The 21,467-nt window shown below is 38.1% G+C and overlaps 1 protein-coding gene across 1 annotated transcript in view; it reads left to right on the top strand.

The window, feature by feature from the left end:
- The window catches only part of LAPTM4B (lysosomal protein transmembrane 4 beta), a 127,900-nt gene that overhangs the window by 58,093 nt on the left and 48,340 nt on the right, over positions 1–21,467 (top strand). Inside the window, exons 5-6 of the mRNA XM_043976759.1 lie at positions 2,381–2,479; positions 10,715–10,810. Of these exons, the coding sequence (XP_043832694.1) occupies positions 2,381–2,479; positions 10,715–10,810 (195 nt within the window). The remainder of the gene's footprint in view (positions 1–2,380; positions 2,480–10,714; positions 10,811–21,467) is intronic.

Raw genomic sequence — 21,467 nt, 5'->3', positions numbered from 1 at the left:
CAGCCTGTTGTCTTTGAAGGACAGTCTAGACAAAATTAGGCCTGATGACAGATGTTAGGAAAAGCTTCCTAACAATGAAGATGTTGAAAAATGGAATGAGCTGCCTTGAGATGCTGTAGGTTCTCTTTTCTTGAGGAAGGCTCCCTCTTCAAGCCGCAGCTGGATGACCTCTTGTTAGGTATCACGTTACAGTGGGAATTTCTTTTGTGTTTCGGTTGGACCGGGTAGCTGCTGAGATCCTTTTCAAATCTCAAATTCTGTGGTTTTGTGAGTCTATTTACCACGGGATGTGAGAGAAGATAACTAGTGGGAAATATCAAAGTTCCAAGGACTGAGGAGGAACTTGTTACCAAAAGAAGAGATAATGTAACTGAAAACAAATATAATATGAGGGAGGAGTCTGGAAGAAGGAATCCTTTTCATTCCTAACCCTGGTTTTTCTTCAGACTCTGTAGTGACTAGGCCCCCAAGTACTGACTTAGTTTCTTGTTTGTTCTCTGAATTACCTGACAAGGTTGTGCTATTTATCCTCTATGTGACTTTGGCCAAATCCCTTAACTCCTCTGGGTCTCGGTTTCTGTCTGTAAAATGCTCTAAGTCTGTGATTCCATATGAAAATGATAAGGTGACTCAATTTATTTTGTCTCTAAAATGCTCCAAATCTGTGATCCCATATGAAAATGATAAGATGAGGAGAGTCACACAATTAGAGCTATATGTTCTACAAAGGAAAAACTGAAGCCCAGGGATCTTCACTCATTTGTCCAAGGCAGTAAGTGACAGTCAGGATTCGAACCCAGATCCTTCTCAGTCTAAAGCCAGAACTCTTTTCACTGTACCATACTGCCTCTCATTATATGTCTTAGAGAATGGACACCACATTTTAACATTATACAGTCATAGTTTTAGCACTTGGTAGAAACTTGGAGGTTAAGTAGACCAAACTACTCATTTTGCAGATGAGGAAACTGAAATGCAGAAAAGTTAAGTGGCTTCTCCCAAGTTAAGCAGGCAGTAAATGGGTGGACTTGCAATTTGGACACAAATTCTTCTGATTCTATATGCAACATTCCTTCCACTGCAACATATGCAGTACTCAGAGAGATCAGACTTTAGATAAGCTCCAAATGAATACTGTCAGAAAGAGGAGTTAGAAACCCATAAGCCATCCAGGATTCATTCATATAGTATTTTATGCATGTTTGCTATATGCCAATGACATTGGCCTATGATAATTAAACAGAAGGCTCAGATGGGTGGCACTGAGAAGCTTTCATGGCAAATTCCTGCTTCACAACTGAATATTAAGAGGGGCAGCTAGATGTCACAGTGGACAGAATGACCTCCCTGTAGTCAGGAAGACCTGAGTTCAAATCCAACATCAGCCACTTACTAGCTTATATAACCCTGGGCAAGTCACTTAACCCCGATTGCTCAACTAAAAATATATGTAACTGAATATTAAAAGACCCATCTTCACTACTAACCCCTTAGCAGATTGGGACACTTCTAAAGGCTCTTCCTTTGGTCCAAAGGAGAGTCAATATGGTGGATTTCCAATACATTACAACAGGCAACATTACAAACACCTGATAGCATGAGACGATTCATTTACTGGTAGAAATTAGAAAAAATAAAAGGGGGGGGTTCCACCCAAGAAATTAGACTACCTATCTTCATTTTCTTTTTCAATTAGTCAACAAGCATTCATTAAGCACTTATGAGGTTCCAGGAGCTGTGGCTATAAAAACAAAAATGAAACAGTCTCTGCACTCAAGTAGTTTACCTTCTATTTGGTGGAAACAACACACCCACGTGTAAGTGTATATAAAATATATACAAAGAAAATGCAGGGTAAAATGGAGGAAGGGAGGCACTATTAGAAGAGCTTCTTGCAGGATGAGGGAACAAATTTTGTCTTCCACTTAACTCAGGACATACACCTTTCTTCTTGTAGGTTCAGATCTACCAAAGATGTAGAGTCTCTAAATAAGGGACACTGTTTTCAGAATGATGGTAGATCTTAAGGGTTGATCAACAAATAACAGGAAGAAAAAGATATCTGCTTTCTGTGGTTAATGGGAAAACAACTTTTCAGGTGTCATTCAGGCACCTTTATTTCTTTTTTCCATCTAGACAGAAACACATAGTATAGTGAATCAATCACTCCCTGAAATAAGGAAACTAGCTTCTCTTCATTCTCTCAGTGTTATTTTTATTTGGTCCAGATGGGCCAGAAATTGAATCTTGGTCCTAAACAATAGCTATCAGCTTTAATTAATTGCCTTCTGATAGGAAAGCCTGAAACACTGCCCAGGGAATGGGATCCTGAATGTTTAATGAGATTTACTAATGAGTTTTTTTTTTCTTCTATCCCTAGCCTCCTCATTTTCCATACAAGGAAGATATCATGTCAGTGAATCCTACCTGTCTAGTCCTTATTATTCTTCTCTTTATCAGCATTGTCTTGGCTTTTAAGGTAAGAATACATATCTTGTGTAACTTTGCTCTGTGGCTCTAGATAAGGGTTTTCTCATTAATAATCATTACGCATTCCTTCTAGAGCAATTAGTGTCTATTTTCAAGAACTAATGTGGGCTTACTGAAAACTCTTGTTCTCACTGACTTGTGGAAAAACCAAGGAGAGAGAATCCTTCTTTCTGTACACGGACCTTATTCCATTTCAAATAATAAGAGCCCAATGATGATAGCAACAACAACAACAATAATAGTTTATTCACTAGCTGTGTGACCCTGGGTAAGTCATTGTCCTGCAAAATAAAACAAACAAACAAACAATAATAATAGTTTATTTAGGCAACTGGATGGTACAGAGGATAGAGTGCTGAACTTGAAGACTTGAATTCAAATCTAGCTTCAGATACTTTTTTTTTTTTTTTTTTAGTGAGGCAATGGGGGTTAAGTGACTTGCCCAGGGTCACACAGCTAGTAAGTGTTAAGTGTCTGAGGCCAGACTTGAACTCAGGTACTCCTGACTCCAGGGCCAGTGCTCTATCCACAAATTTTAAAGCACTAGATAAATGCTAGTTGTTATTTTTAAAGTTTGCAAAGCAATTTGCCTATATTATCTCATCTGACTCTCACAAAAACCCTGGGAGGTAGGTACCATTATTATCCCCATTCTACAGTTGAGGAAACTGAGGCAAACAGTTTGAATGACTTGACTGGTCATACAGCTAGTGTCTGAAGCTGGATCTTAGGTCTTCCTGACTCTGGGCCCGCTGCTCTATCCACTCACTGTGACCTAGCTTCCTTTGGTTTGGATGGCATTGTAGAGCCCTGGATCTGGTATGAGGAAAGCCTGAATTCAAATCATCCCTCAGATACTTGCTAGCTTTGTGACACGAGGCAAGTCACTAACTTCCTAGGTTAAAGTTTCCTCGTCTGTAATTGGTGGTGGTGGTGGTGGGGGGGGGGGTGATAATTAGCATCTACCTCACAGAGTTGTTATCAGGATTATATAATACATGTGAAGAGCTTTTCTCAGTGCATTGATTATTTTTTGAAGATTTTTTTTCTCTTTCTTATTTTCCTTTTCTTCGAGATATTCTTTGTTATAAGGGATGGCTGTCTGAAAGGGGATAAGGCAGGATACAGGGGAAATCCTAGGGGGTTACCTAGGAAATGGTGAATTAGCTCAGGGAAATGGAGGAGCTCCAAGCCAGTTAGAATGGGGTGGGGTAGTGAGGAGACCCTACACTTCCAGCCTAGGTGAGTTTGGGAGACCCAGTAAGTCTGTTGAAAAAGAAAAAGAAAAGAACAAGTGAGGATTTGAGCTGAGCTCTGAAATTTAAATTTCAAGAGAAAATTCCAGAGAAATGAAGATTGAGATAAGGCCTTCCTAGTAGGAAATGACCTGATTAAAGGTCATTGGAGGTGGGAATGGCCATGATATATCTGGGTACACTGAATAAACCAGACTGGCTAGGATGGGGTAGTAGGAAACTCCTTTAAGGAGAATTTCATGAAGAAAGATGTGTAGGGGAGTAGTAGTGACATTAGATTGATATATTGGGGCCATATGGTATAAGGCTTTGAATATTATTCTGTTTAGGTTTTATCCTTTAGGCAGTAGGGAGTTATTGGAGGTGTTTTGTTTTTTGTTTTTTGGGAGTGTTTTTGTTTGTTTTTTGCAGGGCAATGAAATTTAAGTGACTTGCCCAGGGTCACACAGCTAGTAAGTGTCAAGTGTCTGAGGTCAAACCTGAACTCAGGTCCTCCTGAATCCTGGGCCAGTGCTTTATCCACTGTGCCACCTAGCTGCCCCTGCTGGAGGTTTTTAATGAGGAAAGTGATGCTAGAAGTAGGAAGAATGGCCTTTCCCCCAGCCTTGAAGTTATTTTTATTTACTGTCTTTATTTCATTTATATTTATCTGTGTACTGTATATGTTGGTTACTCCTCACTATAATGTGAATTCCTCAAGAGAAGGTACTGTTTCACATTTGTCTGGGTATTTCTGGGCCCTAGCATGGCACCTGGCACAAAGTAGGTACCTAATGCTTGTTGAATTGAATAAAATTGAGTTGAGGAAAAGGGGGATAGAGTTTAGGGCACAGGTGAAGGCATTAGCCTTGGAAAAGCATAGTAACACCTTTTCCCTGAGATAGGAGGGAAGGGAAAGAGTACAGGCCAAAATATAGAGATTGCTTTTTGAATTGGTCCTTTTCAAATTGTTTCATGCTAATTTTTTTTTTTGCTGCTTTTTCACGCAAAATTTAATTAAACAAATATTTATTAAGCAAGTACCATTGTGTGAGAGAGATATAATGATAAATAAGATGCGTTCTCTGCCAACAAGAAGAGGAATGTCCTTGGATATCTAGAATCCCAAATAGAACTGTGCAAACGTATGAGGGAGTTTCAACAAAATGCGATATGATATGACATCTGAGCACAAGAGGTACTTTCTAACTAGGTGGCATTGAAGCTGGGTCATAAGTTCCTATAATAGACAACATTTACCAGCTGTGCAATCTTAGGCAAATCCATAATCTTTCTTTGCTTCAGTTTCCTCATCCTTAATTAGCACTTCCCAGGGTTTTTAAGTGGCAAATGGGAGAATATATGTAAAGTGCTTTGCAAATGCTAACATACTATATAAATTATAGCTATTATTATTACTATCATACTAAACTTGAATATTAGCAGCCAGTTGCAAAGGAACATGAACAAAATTTAGTCTGTTGTGTCATCGGCACGGTTCTACAAGGGCTACTGGCATGACCTTGACCTTCTAGCCAACATCCTCTCTTGGCCATTCAAGGGGCACATAGCTGAGAACATCAGAATTTCAGAGTTGGAAATGACTCATACTTGAAGGGGTCCCTACTATAATATACCCAACAAATGGTTGTCCAGTATCTGCCCAAAGATCTCTAGGGAGGGAGAACCTACTCACCACCTTCCAAGACAATCTGTTCCACTTTTGGTTAATGCTAATGTTAGGGGTGATGAGGGAGATTTCCTGGGTGCCCTGCATCCTAGTTGGGGTGGCTTATTGGCTTCTCATTGGGTACTACTATCCCCTACACAATCTACAACTCTAGCCAGTTTGGTGATATCCATTAATGAGACTCATCTCTCCTCTTACAATTCAATCATATATATATATGTATATATATATGTGTGTGTGTGTGTTTGTATACATATACATATATACACATACATACATACATACATACATATTTCCTCAGGAATGGTCTTTGTTTCTTTCCTACCCTTTGGATTTCAGTTTTCCATTTTGTGTAGACCAAATGAGACACATAAACATTGATTCATCAACCATTTACTGAGCACCTACTATGTGCAGGGCACTGTGCTATGTGCTAAGAATACAAGGATGAACCGTGACACAATGACAAGGAGTTTATCATCTGATAGGGAGATGAGACGTCTATCCAAATAAATATAAAACAAGTTAGACAGAAATAATAGTATGAAAGAGGTCATAAAGAAAGGCATGAATGATTCAGGAAAGGGGAAGGGACTGTGTTAGCTGGGAAGGAGATAATTAGGAATAGCTTTGTGGAATTTGTGCCCAAGTGTTTTAAATATGTTTTTGTGAACATAAATACATTCCATTGCACAGGATCCTGGTTGTAAAGCTGGATATGATCTTAGAGACCATGCAGTTTGTTTTTCAGTCATGTCCAACTCTTTGTGACCCCATTTGGGATTGGTTTTCTTGGCAAAGATACTGGGGTGATTTGCCATTTCCTTCTCTAGCTCATTTTACAGGTAAAGAAACTGAGGCAAGCAATATTAAGTGACTTGCCCTGGGTCACACAGCTTAGTAAGTGTCTGAGGCCAGATTTAAACTCAGAAAGATGAGTCTTCCTAACTCCAGGCCCAGCACTCTATCCACCGAGCCACCAAGCTGCCCAAATAGTTTAGCCATCTTATTTTAAAGATGAGGAGGCTGATATTCAGAGAGATCAATTGCTTTGTCCAAGGTTGTGCAGATTCAAGCCCACATCTTCGAACACCAAACCCGGCATCCTTTCTCCTATTCCCACAAAAGGCATTAATAATATTTGAAAATTGTTAAGCAAGAAAGAACCTCTGTGTTTTCATTGACTGAAAAACCTGTTCATGTGAGTACATGTAAGTCAAGGCCTATAGAAAGTAACTGAATATGGGAAATACATGATTTAAAGAAGAATTATTCTTTTTTTTAAAAAGCCCCAATAAATTTGTATTTCCCCATAGAGTTTCTTTGGGTCTGGAGGATGGGAGGAGGCCTGAGACGGAGCTCAGTTAATGTCTTTCCTCCCCCACTCAGCTTATTTATTCTTCAGGAATTAGGGTCATTACAAGCTCTTAGTTCTCCTTGCTTAATGGTCAGTCTGGGCACATCCCATTAGTATGTCTGCATCTTAAAATATATGACTCTACATTGCAAGATAGGCACTAAAATTCTGTTGGACCTAACACTTTAATTGAATTTTGTGTGCTTGCAAAAGCATGTGCAGATTTATGGAAGCTACTTAATGAAATGAGTATTGGCCGGCATCAAATGTTTGGTGCTATTTATCACTCTAACATATAAAAGCAGACAGTGACAAGTTGTATGAATTGGAATTAAGGATCAGGCTTCTAGCATTCCTGGATAGATGCTTGCCAGGGAGCCTTCCAGGTCATGCAGAGAAGGGGAAAGGGTCCTCTGACCTCCTCCCTCTGTGGCTTATTGCAGACCCTCAGAGAAATCCATGTCTCATGCTTTTGGGGCAGCTAAGGACCATAGTAAAGGACAGAAGCTCCCCACATAATATTAAGGGGGTATGCTCTGACAGTATGGCTTCAGACTTTGGGCCAAATTTGTATTTACCTATTTTTGTACCCAGAAAAAAGCAACTTCAAACATGTCTTCAAGCTAACTTTTTGAAGACAAATTTCATTTGAGAGGGAATGAACCCAGAATACTACCCCAAGAAGGAGAAATAGAGAATTCAAAAGGTCCACCTCCATAACTAGAGACCTCAGGCATTGCTCTCAAGGTACTGCTGAGGAAGCCACTATCAGAGACAGAAAAGGGTAGCTAGGTCCAGACTGTCAGGGATGTGACCACTAGAAGGAGGAAGTCTACTATCTAGAAGCTTTCTATTTTAACTAACTAGTTAAAGTTAGCTTGCCTAACTAGTCACTAAATGTGGGTGTTTCTATGCTGTTCAAAGACTGCAGGTGCTTTTAGTGCCCTCTAAATTTCAGTGCCTGAGATAAAGCCCTGATCGCCTTACCCTTGTTGCAGCTCTCCTGTGAGCTCATGTTTCAGCTTGAGTGAAAAGGCTACTTTTTAAAGTTTGCTTACTCAGTTTAAATTTACAGTTAACAGCAGTATGCCAGCAGCCATAAATTGCAAGTCCTCCCAAGGGTAATATCTATATTGATATTAGATATAAATTATAATACACAGAGCAAGACTTATCTTTTGGACTACCTGATGGGAATAATAATAAGATGTGCCTGTTATTTTATGAGTTTGGTTAATGTTCCCTCTGATCTGTAGAAACATTTTTGCTTCTCTTTACATAACCCCACTGTGCTAATGCCCCATTTTTAAACATTTAGCTCTTAAATTTTGCTAAATCTTTCACCTTACCTAGAATTGGGAGTCAGCCAGTTAGAAATTCTGGTGACCACTTCCCAGTAATAAAAGTGCTAGCCTTCAGTAAAGAAAAGATGTTTAAAATTCAGATCAAGTTCCATTATGGAGATCAGAGTCAGTATTACCAATACAGTTCATTAGTCAATCAACAAACATTAATTAGACATCTTCTAGAAAAGCCAATGGAGTCTCAGTCTGGCCTCAGGTATAGGTAGGGAAGAAAGAAGAAAGAGCTATCTGCTCAGTGGTAATTGTACCATAGATTCCCAACCTCTGTGGAAGTTCCTCAATGTAGAGAATCCCTCCAATGAGAGAGATCACAATCCCTCCATACCCATTCATCTTGAGACTCTTGTTCATATCCTCCCATGAGTTCACCATAGAGGCTTGCTCCCTGATCCTTGGGAGCCATTTGACATAAAAATACCCATTGAACAGATGAGCTGTCCATCGGTGATCCCTAGCATTTGCCCCATTCATGACCAGCCTGTTTTTTTTCTTTTTTTTTTCTTTAGTGAGTCAATTGGGGTTAAGTGACTTGCCCAGGGTCACACAGCTAGTAAGTGTTAAGTGTCTGAGGCCGAATTTGAACTCGGGTACTCCTGACTCCAGGGCCAGTGCTCTATCCACTGTGCCACCTATCTGCCCCAAGCCCATATTTTTTTAATCACCCATTTCTTTGAGGACATGTTTTATGCTGATTCACCTGCATAATTCCATTTTTTGTGTGTATCATAGCCTATTCACACCCCCTCATGTACCTCTCCATTACATTACCTTTTAGGCGATTAAAACAAATATTGATTTCCCTTTTGTGTTTGGTTTATTTTTCTTGATTAAACTTCCAGAGTATTTCAGGAACATACTCAGACATAATTCAGCCCTTTGACACATTAAAACTTCCCAAGTTGGACAATGTTATAGGCACCATCTTGATAATTACTGACATTTGAATAGACTGTGACTTTGTATAGAAGATTGATAGTGGAATCTTAGACTGCATTAAGAGAGCATGCCTTCCAAGTATAAAGAAGTGATAGTTTTGTACTCTTCCCTGGTCAGATCACATTGGCCTAAACTCAAGGATGTTCTTTTGCTAGGAATTTAACCAGGTTATTTTCTCTTCTGGAATTGTTAGTTTTATTCTATTATGAAAACTGAATAACAAAGATTCGTTTGTGTATTGTTTGGCATTTATAATTTGCTTACCAGGAATTAAATTTGGACAAATTTTGCATGTATTATAAATATTGTCTTGTGGTATTGTGTTCTACTAAATACAGGTTTCTCTTACTTTTATGGAATCAAAGTTTTAGTGAAGTCGACTGCCCATATAACAAATTCTGTAAACTGAAATTCTGTAAATTGAATTCTACAGGAAAAAACAATTCCTAGTAGATGGAAAATTACCCTAAGCCTCTGGCCTAGTGAAAATCTCCACGTCAAGGAGATCAAAGCAGCAACAGTTCTAACCCAGAAAATCACTGCCCCCTTTTCTCTGGTATTCTCAATGATCTCTAAGTCATGGTTCAGATTTTCTACCAAGCTCCTGACCTTCTTGATCACTGAACTGCTTGGCTTCTTGGGGTCCAATAACTGCTGCCCCTCCAATGACTGATTCCAAATCCCTCTTCTTTTGCTGCCTGTGAATTATCCAACATCCATTTCCCCTTTCTCCTCTCTCTCTCTGCTACCATAAACTCTAAACCACAAGTATGCATTTTCCACAACGCTTTATTTATAAAGGGGATATGTATATAAACTCAGAAGTAATATACAAGGATAAAGTCAATCACAAGTGTGTTAAAAAGAAATGGACCCAGAAGAACACTTGCCCAGAGGTGATTCCATCATTAATAAAAGCAAGCCGGTATTGGAGCAAAGGAAACTTGTTAGGCCCGAGTATTTTCAACTAATCTGAGCTTGGTTTGTTGACTGTCCTTTCTTGGTTTCTGACCCTAGCCGCATTTTAGATGAATGACTTTGGGTTGCCTTAAATGCCTTCCTGTGAAACAACCTGGACAAGTGTTAGGGATTCACATTGTTAGTTACCCTATTTGCCCCTGGGCATCAACCAATGTCTTGTTTCTGGAGTAGGACAAACATATTAAAATTGAGCAAGAAAAGAATTAACATGATTGTCCTGTCCCCCATTGAACTTTTGTGATACTTCTAGGATTTTCATGATTCTAGGGTTTTCTCTTTACCCTTAAGTATTCCTTAACCTCCCTGTCTGAGACCATAGGAATGTTTAACAAGTTTAGGGATACCTGATTGTACACTTCTAAGCCTACGTTTCTCTTTTTCTTCTTGTCTGAATCAAAAATTATATAATCTTAAATAGGCTACAATTACCGATTTTGCCAGTAGGTGCCGCCATTCAATGACTGATGGATCCCAGCTTGAAAATTCCTTAAATTTATGGAATTAACTCCTGTAAAATGAACCAGTGTCCTTTGTCATTTCTGCCTCTTCTAAATACCCCCTCCTCCCCAGTGACTTAATTTTAAAGGATACCTGTAGTAGCATTAAGACTTGTATTTTTTCTTAGGAAGATTTAAAATATTTCTTATTCGCTTCTTACCAGGGTTACCTGATTAGCTGTGTCTGGAACTGTTACCGATACATCAATGGCCGGAACGCCTCTGATATTCTGGTTTACATAACCACCAATGATACTACGGTAAGCATGCTGTTCTTTAAATTCAGGTTCTATCTTCTCATTTGAACTGAGATAGAGGGAGCACATGTAGCTCTTTTTCCTTTATCAGGAAATTTCTATATATTTCCAATCATTCTGATTCACTCTCCTGGTGATCCACCTCAGCATACCTCGTCATCAGGGTTCAACCTGGTATCAATGCATTCAGCAGATTCTACAATCTGTTTATTTGGCAAAAAGGTTTATGCAGTTGAATGAAACATGGCCCATGTCTGTTATCTCTTAGCTATAACAGCTACACATTGTTGGTCCTCAGGCATAGTCTATTCAAAATTCTGGTTTCATTTGGGAAAAGCAAAAACTAAAGGAAATGGGTAAATGATCCTCAAGAATAAATTGATCAACTCACAAACATTTTTGTGTGCCTGTTACGTGCCAAGAACTGTGCTAGTCCTGGGGATACAAAAAGAATAATCCCTACTCTCAAGGAACTTACATGATATCAAGGGAGGCAGCATATAATATCTAAGTATATACAGAATAAACATGAGGTAGCTAAGAAAGGAACTACAGAGAGTGGGAAAGGCTTTCATGTAGAAGGTGGGGCTTGAGCTGACTCTCAGAGGAAGTGAGGGTATGGTCGAGGTCAGGAAGGAGTGCATTTCAAGCATAGGGGACAGCTAGTACAAACACATGGAGATGGGAAAGGATTTTTCAAATGTGAGGAACAGTGAGACCAGTTTTACTAAGCTACACAGTGTTTGAAAGGGATCAGTGGACAATATGAATTTTTTCATTAAAAAAACTGCCACCAAACCTTTGTAGATTTTTTTCATTACTTATTTTTTGTACTTGAGTTTTGTTCAGTTAATTACTTCTTTTAATGCCTAAATATGGCCAAATTTAGTGCCTGACCAGAATGTATAATTAAGAAGTATGAATATTATCATTCCATTATAATACCATTTGGCACATATAAAATAAAAATAAAAAATCAATCGCCAACTCATATGGATGATAGTGGATATAAATTTCTCTGTTGGATTTTATTCTCCTCAGAGATGAATATAGTAAATGGAAGGTGCTATGAAAAATGGGTAATTTTTTTCCCAGTCATTGCTGAAGATTTAAAACAGTATCTTCATGATGAACCTATGATGGAGGTTATTTTTCCCAACCATTCAACAGTTATTAAGCACTTCTTACCAGTATACCTTTAAACATGAAATTGCTCAGAAAAATAACTCTAACTCACTGTTATGTATCATTGGTATTAGTGAAGAAATATTTTCTCTACTTTGCAGTTTACTCAATATGTTAGGTTATTTTTGCCATGACTGCCCTCCGCCCCCTGCCCAAGGCCTGATGTTAGCTCTAAAAAATTCATTACTTCAAAAAATTCCTGTTGAGAAGATAGATGATGTGCAAATTCCATGTGTTAACCTTGAGCCTCAGTTGGAATTTTCTTTGAGGAAAAAGTTCTCTGCAAAATTAAAATATGGCTCCAGCTTTGGTATTTGAAATTGTCCAGAGCTCAGATCATATATGACTTGTGTGACTGTAGGAAAATCACTTAACCTCCCTGGGCTTCAGTAGTTTAATCGTCCCTTTTAGCATTAATTCTATAATTCTGTAACCCTAGAATCTCTTGGAATATTTGCAAAAAAAAAAAAAAATGAGGAGGAAGGTCTCTATTTTTTTTTTTTTTTTTTGCGGGGCAATGAGGGTTAAGTGACTTGCCCAGAGTCACACAGCTAGTGTCAAGTGTCTGAAGCCGGATTTGAACTCAGGTCCTCCTGAATCCAGGGCTGGTGCTTTTATTCACTGTGCCACCTAGCTGCTCCAATTATTTTGAATGGAAGATTTATGGAATAGTATAGAAAGGGATTGCAAAGGATGAAAAAGTGTAGAGATACTGTAATATTTGGTAGTGGAGGGTGTGTCTCAGTGATAAATGAGCTTCATTCATATCTGGATTCAGAGGACCTGAATTCTATTCTTGGCTCTTCTACCTTTGTAAATTTAGGCAAACTTTCACATCTCTGGACCTTAGTTTGGCCATCTGTAAAATGACTTGGATAGGATGAGAGGGGGAGTACCACATGTGGGCTGGCACTACTCCAGACTGAGGCTGGAAGCAGAGTAAAATGTAATTGGGAAATACTCTCAAAACTAATAAAAATACAATGAAACATAATGTTACATTTTATTTATTATTTATTATTTCACTTTATTTTTATTTTCACTTCCACATTCTCTCCTTTTCACCCTCTCGCCTGTCCATTGAGAAGGCAAGAAATACATATATAGTAATATATGCATATATAGTAATGCAAAATATATTTCCACATTAGCCAATAATATGACATTTAAGGACTAAGTCAGCATGCGTACTATAGGGATGTTTATATATGGATCAGTGGTCTCCATTTCTCTTTGATTTTGACATTACTGGATTAGATTATTTCCTACATCTCTTCTTCTAGAATATAAGATCTTACTATCCTCTAAGACAGCAGCTAAGTGGTACAGTGAATAGAGTGCTGGACCTGGAGTTAGGAAGACTTAATCTTCCTGAGTTCAAATCTGGCCTCAGATACTCACTAGCCATGTGCTCCATGGCAAATCATTTAACCCTGTTTGCCTCAGTTTCCTCATCTGTTAAAAAAGAGCTGGAGAAGGACATGGCAAGCCACTCCAGTATTTTTGCCAAGAAAACCCCAAATGGGGCCACTAAGAGTTGGATATGACTGAAAATGACTAAACAACAGCTACCCTCAAGCTCTAAATTTATGACCTAAGATCCATCAAATTACTGAAATATGAATAGTAAGGATGTCACAATAAAGTGATCATATCACACCTCTGCTAAAACATGTAAAATTTTTTTACATTGTCCAAGGTTGAAAAATGCAGTGACTTCAATCTGCCATAATCTTTTACTCCAATCAAGTGAAATCCAAGATTCTCTCTTTCTGTGGCTTGGTAGGAGGGATGGCTGTTTGGGGGGAAGGGGAGAGAATGACAAAGCACGTACACACACACACACACACACACACACACACATCAAGGCAAAATTCACATCCAGCTAAGCTACTGATGGGAACTGGAAAGTCCTTCCATTTGAAGAGACAACAGAATTTCACTCCAGTCAACCTTGGTTGGGGGTGGAAAAAAAAAAAAAGGAAGTAAGTCCAGTGTGGATGTATGTCAAAAAATGAGTATATGGGGGGCAGCTAGGTGGCTCAATGATAAAGCACCGGTTCTGGACCTGAGTTCAAATGTGGCTTCAGACACTTGACATTTACTAGCTGTGTGACCCTGGGCAAGTCACTTAACCCTCATTGCTCCCCCTCGTCCCCACCATGGGTATGTGTCAAACACGATCCTTTTGCAAGAAGTGTTTTAGAGAAGACCATTTCCAAATTACTGTCTTGTAAATTATCTCTTTTAGTTTTGATTTTGATAGCTTCATTGAGGACTTTATTTGGCCTTAGAAATAGAAGGGGCCTTAAGTCATGTAGTCTAAACTTCTCAATTTACAGATGAAAAAGAAACACAGGTCATCTGTGTTACAAACTCTAAATTAATAGCACTTAGCACAGTGTTTGTCACAAAATAAGCACTTAATAAATGCTTTATCCATCACAAAACATCAGGGTTACAAGGGACTTCAGCTATTATCAAGTCTGACCCCCACCTGGACAAGACTCCTTTTTAGAACATACCCCAAAATAGTCATCCAGCTTTTGTTTAAAGATAATTTCTTTGCCAGTTTTAAGGTGTATAAATAATCTCAGCATTACTCAAATTTGTATTTCTCTGATTATTAAAGAGAATAATTATTTAAGGATTTATTGACCATTTAAGTATCTTCCTTTGGGTGGATAGATGGATGGATGGATTGATGAATTAATTAATAAATAAATGAATGAATGAATATGTATTAAGTGCTAAACTATATGTAAAGTACTGAAGATATGAATAAAAAACAAAACAGTCCTTGCTCTCAAGGAGCTCATTTCTATTGGAAGAGACAACATATTGAAGGTTTCAACTACAAAGTCAGATTGGAAAAGTCCCCTGGTCTCCAGGGTGCAATGACAAAGCAGATGTTAATAATGCTGCTTCTTTAATGTTATATTATTTCTACTGATAAAATGAGCTTCTGATATTGAACTGTTTGTCATTGTCAAGGACTTTGGTGGCAAGAATTTTCTCTGCTGGGTCTTTAGTAGCAGCGGCTGTAGCACCTGCAGAAGCAGTTGCCAGGCTGTAGCTCACAGGGGCTGCTTCCCAGATGATGTGATGGCTGAGGGCATGGGCTGGAAGCATTGCTGTAGCCAAGGCTCCTAGGTTCAGGGTCCTGGGCTGACTCCATTAGGGTCTGAGGGGAGATGGTGGTGGTTTGACTTGTCTGACACAAGCTGCCTCCTGTCTCTCCCTATGGATGCTTTGTTGCTTCAGCTAGGCTGTTTACCTACCCTATTGGTAGCCGTTGGTTGACCTTTCATTTCCTGTGGAATGGGGAAGTCATTTTGCAACTCTGAAGTATGCCTCAATTCCTCTTAGATTTGAGTATCAGACATTTATAAAAAGTGTTTATGGCAAAGATTTTTTAAACCATTCTCTTCCTTTCCTTTTCATTCTGGATACATTGCTATTTTTGATGTTGTGGAAGATTATTTTTCTAAAAAAATATATAATCAAATCTGTTTTGTCTCCCATTTGACTATTCTATTTGTTAAATTAAGAATTTTCTTTCATCTCACAATTCTTAGATATATATCAATCCATTTGAAATATTTTTCCTTTAAATATCTAGATTGTTAATACAAAAAAGAAAGAAAAAAGATTGTTAATACATTTGGAATTTATTATAGTATATGGCATGAATTGTGATCTAATTCTATTTTTCAGTAGACTGCTCCAATTTCCCAATTTAAAAAAATAATAATGGATACCTTAACAATGAATTCCCTAGTACTTTTCTCATCTTGGATCTGTCACAAACTAGTCTGTTATATTCCTTTGGTTCTATTTCAGGATTATCTAATCTGTTTTATTGATATGTTGTTCATATCAGATGGTTTTAATAATAACACTAGGTGTATGCTGATAAATATTTAACAACCAGCTCTCCTCAGGGGTAGAGGACGGTGGAAGGGTGGATAGGGCACATTTTTAAGTTTAATCTGGATTAGTAACATTTTCTCCATCACTTTTTTTTTAACTTTTCACATGATTTATTCAATAATAAACCAATTAAAATACAAAAAATTTAGGAATTTCACATCACTTTCTTAAGTCTAAACAATCAATGAATCAAGAAATCAAACCCTCATTTGTAGCATTTTCAGATTTCTAAAGTGTAAGTGCTCACACAAGCAGTATGAGCCAGCATGGGCTGTCTAGCATACTCAATTACTACATTAATTCAATCAATGCAGCAAACATGTATTAAGCATATATTAGGTGCAAGGCACTATGCAAGCAGAGACAAAAACAAAACAAGCTCTAATCTCAAAAAGTTTACATTCTATATGGGAATACTATGTTTATAACTTTATATTGTATTTTGAAATTTGACTGTACAAGACCACTTTCCTCCTTTTCTTCTGTTATTCTCTTGATATATATGCGTGTGCATATATAGGTATAATTGTGTGTGTATGTGTATATATTTATATATGCATACACATGTATATATCCTTGTCCATTTCTTCTTCCATGTAAATTTTTACATTAATTCTATGAATTATCCTTTTGATTTAAAAAATTCATTTTATGTTGAATAAAATCAGTCTGGATCAATCAGTCCATTGGTGCAAAATCTGGAAAAGGAAAGATTAGCTTTTTTATGATATGACAGCTGTCTTCAAGCATTAAAAAGCTAATAATATATATGGAAAAAGAAATATACTTGTTTTGCCAGGAGGCATAAATAGAAACAAGGAGTAGGAGTTATAAAAAGACAAATTCAGGCTCATATAAGGAAACATTCTCTAACAATTAGCATTATCCAAAAGAAGAATGTACTGCCTCAGGAGGTGGTAAATTCCATCTATGGGAGACTTTCAAGTAAAGGCTGGATTGTTGCTTGCTCGCTGAGGGTGTAGAGGGAATTCTAGCTCTGAGACTCTCTGAATCTATTAAATCTATAAATTTTCTAGTATTGTCACTAGTTTCAACTGCACTGTTTCAACCTAGTCATGAACATTGGCTATCTCTCCAATTATTTCATTCTTCCTTTATTTCTGTGAAAACTGGTTTTTCTATATAATTCTTGTGTGCCCTTTGATAAGGTAACACTGAAGGGCGCTATGACTAGTATCTGATTCCACTCTTTCCATTGAGGATTTACTTTAATGATAAAAGTGAGGCACTCCTTCCCTCTAATCTTTTTGTTGCCCTTTATCTCTGTATTACTTGGCACCATTCCCAACTCTTCCCTTCATCTGACTTTTTTTTTTTTTTATGAGATGGCCTTTCTCTTTCTCAAGGCTATCTCCCTACATGTACCTGTTATACACACTCCAACAGTGTGCTAGACCCAGCTCAAACCGGCTCAAGAGTATATGGTTAACTTTTCATTGTGAGATTTTATATCTTGGAAATGGGCAAATGTTACAGGCTCATTGGACATTATTACCTTTCCCATACTCTGTGACTGAGCCAAACTGACCTTCCCTCTGTTTCTTAGGTTGCATCCCATCTCCCATTTTTGTGCTTTTGCATTGGCCATCACCCATGGCTGAAGTGCAATCTCTCCTATCCTCCACCCCATAGAATCCATCACTTCCTTCAAGACACAAGTTAAGCAACACTTTTTATACTTTCCTGATACCCCACTCAACTGTTTGTGCCTACACCCTTCTTGTATTTAGCCACTTTTTATTTATTTTTCTTCTATTATGTACATAATCATGTGTATACATTGTCTCCCTTTATAAAATGAAATCTCCTTAAGAGGAGGGATCACGTAATTTTTTGTCTTTGTGTCCCTCTATGTTAGGCACATAGGAAATGATTGTTGAGAGACTGATCTGTCAAGTTTCCATTGTTAGCCTGATTTTTTTTTTCCAGAATAGTGTTGTGATTGAAAACAGATTTTTAAAAACCAAAATATACATGTGGGAGAGTCATAGATTTAGAGGTAGGAGGGATAGTAAAGATCATCTATGACAACCCCTCATTTTCTAGATGAGGAATTGAGGAACCCAGAGAGGTTCAGTGACTTACCCAAAGTCACACAGACAATAAATGGCAAACTTAGGATTCAAACCCAGGTCAATTCACTCCCAATCTCTTTCTACTGCTCTTGTTTAAAGGCTGTCCTAATTACAGCCAAAAGAGCTTATTATTTAGAGGAGGGACTGAGTGAATGTCCTGAATCCCTATTCTGAGCTCTTCAGTTGAGTGTTGTTCAGATGATCCAGTTATCTCATTTACCAAACTCACCAATAGGGAATTCATCCATTTTGTGACATAATATCAGTAATTTTTCCTCACCTTTGATTTTATCGTTGGGCATGAATGCTCCTGTCACAACGGCAGAGGGTATGCATTTTTCACTTTTTATTTTATTGCCTTCCAAGTATAAGTAAGACAGAGGTGGCTTCATCCCACACCCCCACCATGTTGCAGAGCCTGCTGTTGACATCTGTGAAAATGTATAGGTCTTTTTGGCTCTAAAAGTGTTTCTTTTACTTCTAGACTAGAAGGGAAAGGTGATAAAATAGATTTTCCTCTGGGATTTAAGGAATGTCTCTTCCCCATTTTCCCCAGAGAGATCGATGTAGAGAAAGGTTATGACAGGTTGTCAGAAACCACAGGACCATCCCCAAAAGGTTTACTGCTCCCTTGACAACTTACAGATAGCAGAGAATGAGGACCATGAAGAAATCTTGCTGTCACACTCAGGGAAAGATGGCTTTCCCTCCCTATCACATAAGTCCAAAGGGTTTACCCTGGATGATTTGAAACTACCTTTTCTCTGTTTACCTATCTATATGTCTGTCTGTCTATGTCTCTGTCCGTCTGTCCATTCATCCATCATCCATCCATCCATCCATCCATCCATCCATCCATCCATCCATATATCCATGTATCTATGTATTTATCTATTTATAAGTGTATATGGGGGGCAGCTAGGTCCAGTGCTTTAATCCCTGTGTCAGAGAATTAGGTGAGTATTAAGGGGAAAGTTTGTTAAAATACTAAATATGAAGCCCCCAATTGAAAGAAATCCTACTCTTTCATACAGATATATGAAAGACTTTCCTTACATGTGAGTCCAACCCCCCTCCATACTGCCCCAGGTTTTGCCTGCCAAAATCCATTTATTTAAAAAGCTGATGAGCCCCACTGATGTCTCTTTTATCAGACTAGCCAGAAGACCCATTGGTTTAAGTGAAAAACATGACCAAATAAAGGACAAGAAAAGTTTCCCCAATCACACAGGTTACACTCTCCCACATCACTAATAAGGAAGAAGATACATACAGAGAACATAGATGAAAGACACACCTCTCTTGCTCATCCTTTGTTATGGGAGATGGCTTCTGAACAGGAGAAGGAAGAGGAATGGATTTGGAAATGGAGGTGATGAAAGCACTAGCACATACAGGTAGATAAGGCCACATTTTCTTGTGATGTCACTCAGCAAGGTGCTCTCTTCACTAAGCAGGGGCACTCTGATTCTCCCTTCTCTCTGGTATTCTCTTTTCTGTTCCCTTGGAGTCTCTATTACATTTTTCTTTGCTACTGCCTACTAATCTTCTGCTGTACGGCTACTTTAGCCTGTCTGTTGGTTTTCATTACCATTTGCCATTGTGCATTGGCTTGACAGTCTTTCCCTGGAAGGAGATAGCAAGAGTCTGTCAGTCGTAGTATAGATCCATGCAGCCACATCTCCCAGGCATCCAGCAAAAGTCCTCACTCAGCCTAATATTATTTCTCCTTTGGATCATCTTCTTGCCCCATAGATTCAGGGTTCCTTTCAAATCTGCTCATAAACTGGGTTATTAGTTTGCATCCTTCAAATAATCCTGGGACTTTGGCAGTGATAGACAGATGATTGATACATAGATAGGCAAATACATACATATACATAGATATTGATAGAGACATAGACATATATATATATACACATACATATACATAGATATTGATAGAGACATAGACATATATATATATACACTTATAAATAGATAAATACATAGATACATTCATAGATAGATACATGGATTGATGGATGGATGGATGGATGGATGGATGGATGGATAGATGGATGGATAGATGGATGGTTGGATGGATGGACGGACAGACACACAGAGACATAGACAGACAGACATATAGATAGGTGGGTAAATAGGTAGACAGAGGAGTGAGTGAGCATTTATTAAACACTCAATAAGTACCAGACACTGAGCTAAGAGCTGAGGTTGTAAATACAAGCAGACCAAACAGTATCCAACCTTAAGGACTTTACATGCAAATTGAGGAAGACAATACAGAATACAGAAAGATAATATTCACGGCATCTCAATGTTGTGATAACTGGGGAAATAACAGAAAGACCTGGTTCCTCAAAAGATAAGATAAAAGCTTACCTATCAGAGCCTCATGCCTCAGAAGGGCAGAGTTCAAAGTTCAGTTGAGGAAGTTGGCTGGAATTTAGGCAGCATGGTGTGGAGATGGCTAGGAAACAAAACCGCAAAGCTTCATGGATTACTTTTCAACTCCTATAATGCCTCTGGTTACCATGCAAATCAACTTGGGCCCAAACCAAACAGCCCAGGTGGTTCTGGTGACCTTCTCCCTAGTTCTTTTATTCTATACTGTTACCTTTGTTATGCATTCCTGACAGCAACAAAATCCCAGGTATCCAATTTACATGCAAATTGAAACTTTTTGAAATATGAGTTCACACCATGTTTATAAATGTTTTTCCCCTTTAAAGTCTTTTCAAAGATTAACATTTAAAACTGAAGTGACCTAGTGTTCCCAGTATTTTAATAACATACATTTGTTTCTGAAAAAGTGTAGGGGGGAGACATTTAAATAATTTCCATTTTGCCTTGGAATTTCTGTGTGATTGAGTCTGTTCAAAAAGAGTCAAATGAAATCAGGGCAGCGTCCCAGACTCAAATTGCAAATAAAAGGAAGAATGATCTCAAAAAGCTATGTCAGCTCCCTTGTTTGCAGAGTGAGGGACTATGGGAGTGGAAAATGGCATGTAATATCCAATTCAGTTAATAAGTTGATTAGTTTTGCTAAACTGCTTTTTTCCTATCTCCCTTGTCCTATGTTATGAGGGATGGCTTTATGAGGAAGGGAGGAGGAGAAATGTATTTAAAAATGAAGGTAATGTAAAAACAAAAGATGTCCAAAAAAAATTTAAACTGTAATGGAGGAAAATTCCTATCAAGTAAGGAATAAGAAGACAATATAAACTAATTTCTGAAAAAAAAAGGGGGGCATTTAGATACTTTCCATTTTACCTTGGACAAGTCACATAGCTTCCCTGGGCCTCAGTTTCCTTATCTGTAAAATGAAGGGGTTTGACTAGTTATAGCCTCTGAGGGCCTTTAGACCTCTAATTCAAGATTCTATAAACAAAAAGGTCAAGATGAGGTCCTATGAGATGGTGATGAAACTTGGAGGAAGCATATTA

This window comes from Dromiciops gliroides, chromosome 1, assembly GCF_019393635.1.
Source record: "Dromiciops gliroides isolate mDroGli1 chromosome 1, mDroGli1.pri, whole genome shotgun sequence".
NCBI lineage: Eukaryota > Metazoa > Chordata > Mammalia > Microbiotheria > Microbiotheriidae > Dromiciops > Dromiciops gliroides.
This window is presented reverse-complemented; position numbering and strand designations above follow the sequence as displayed.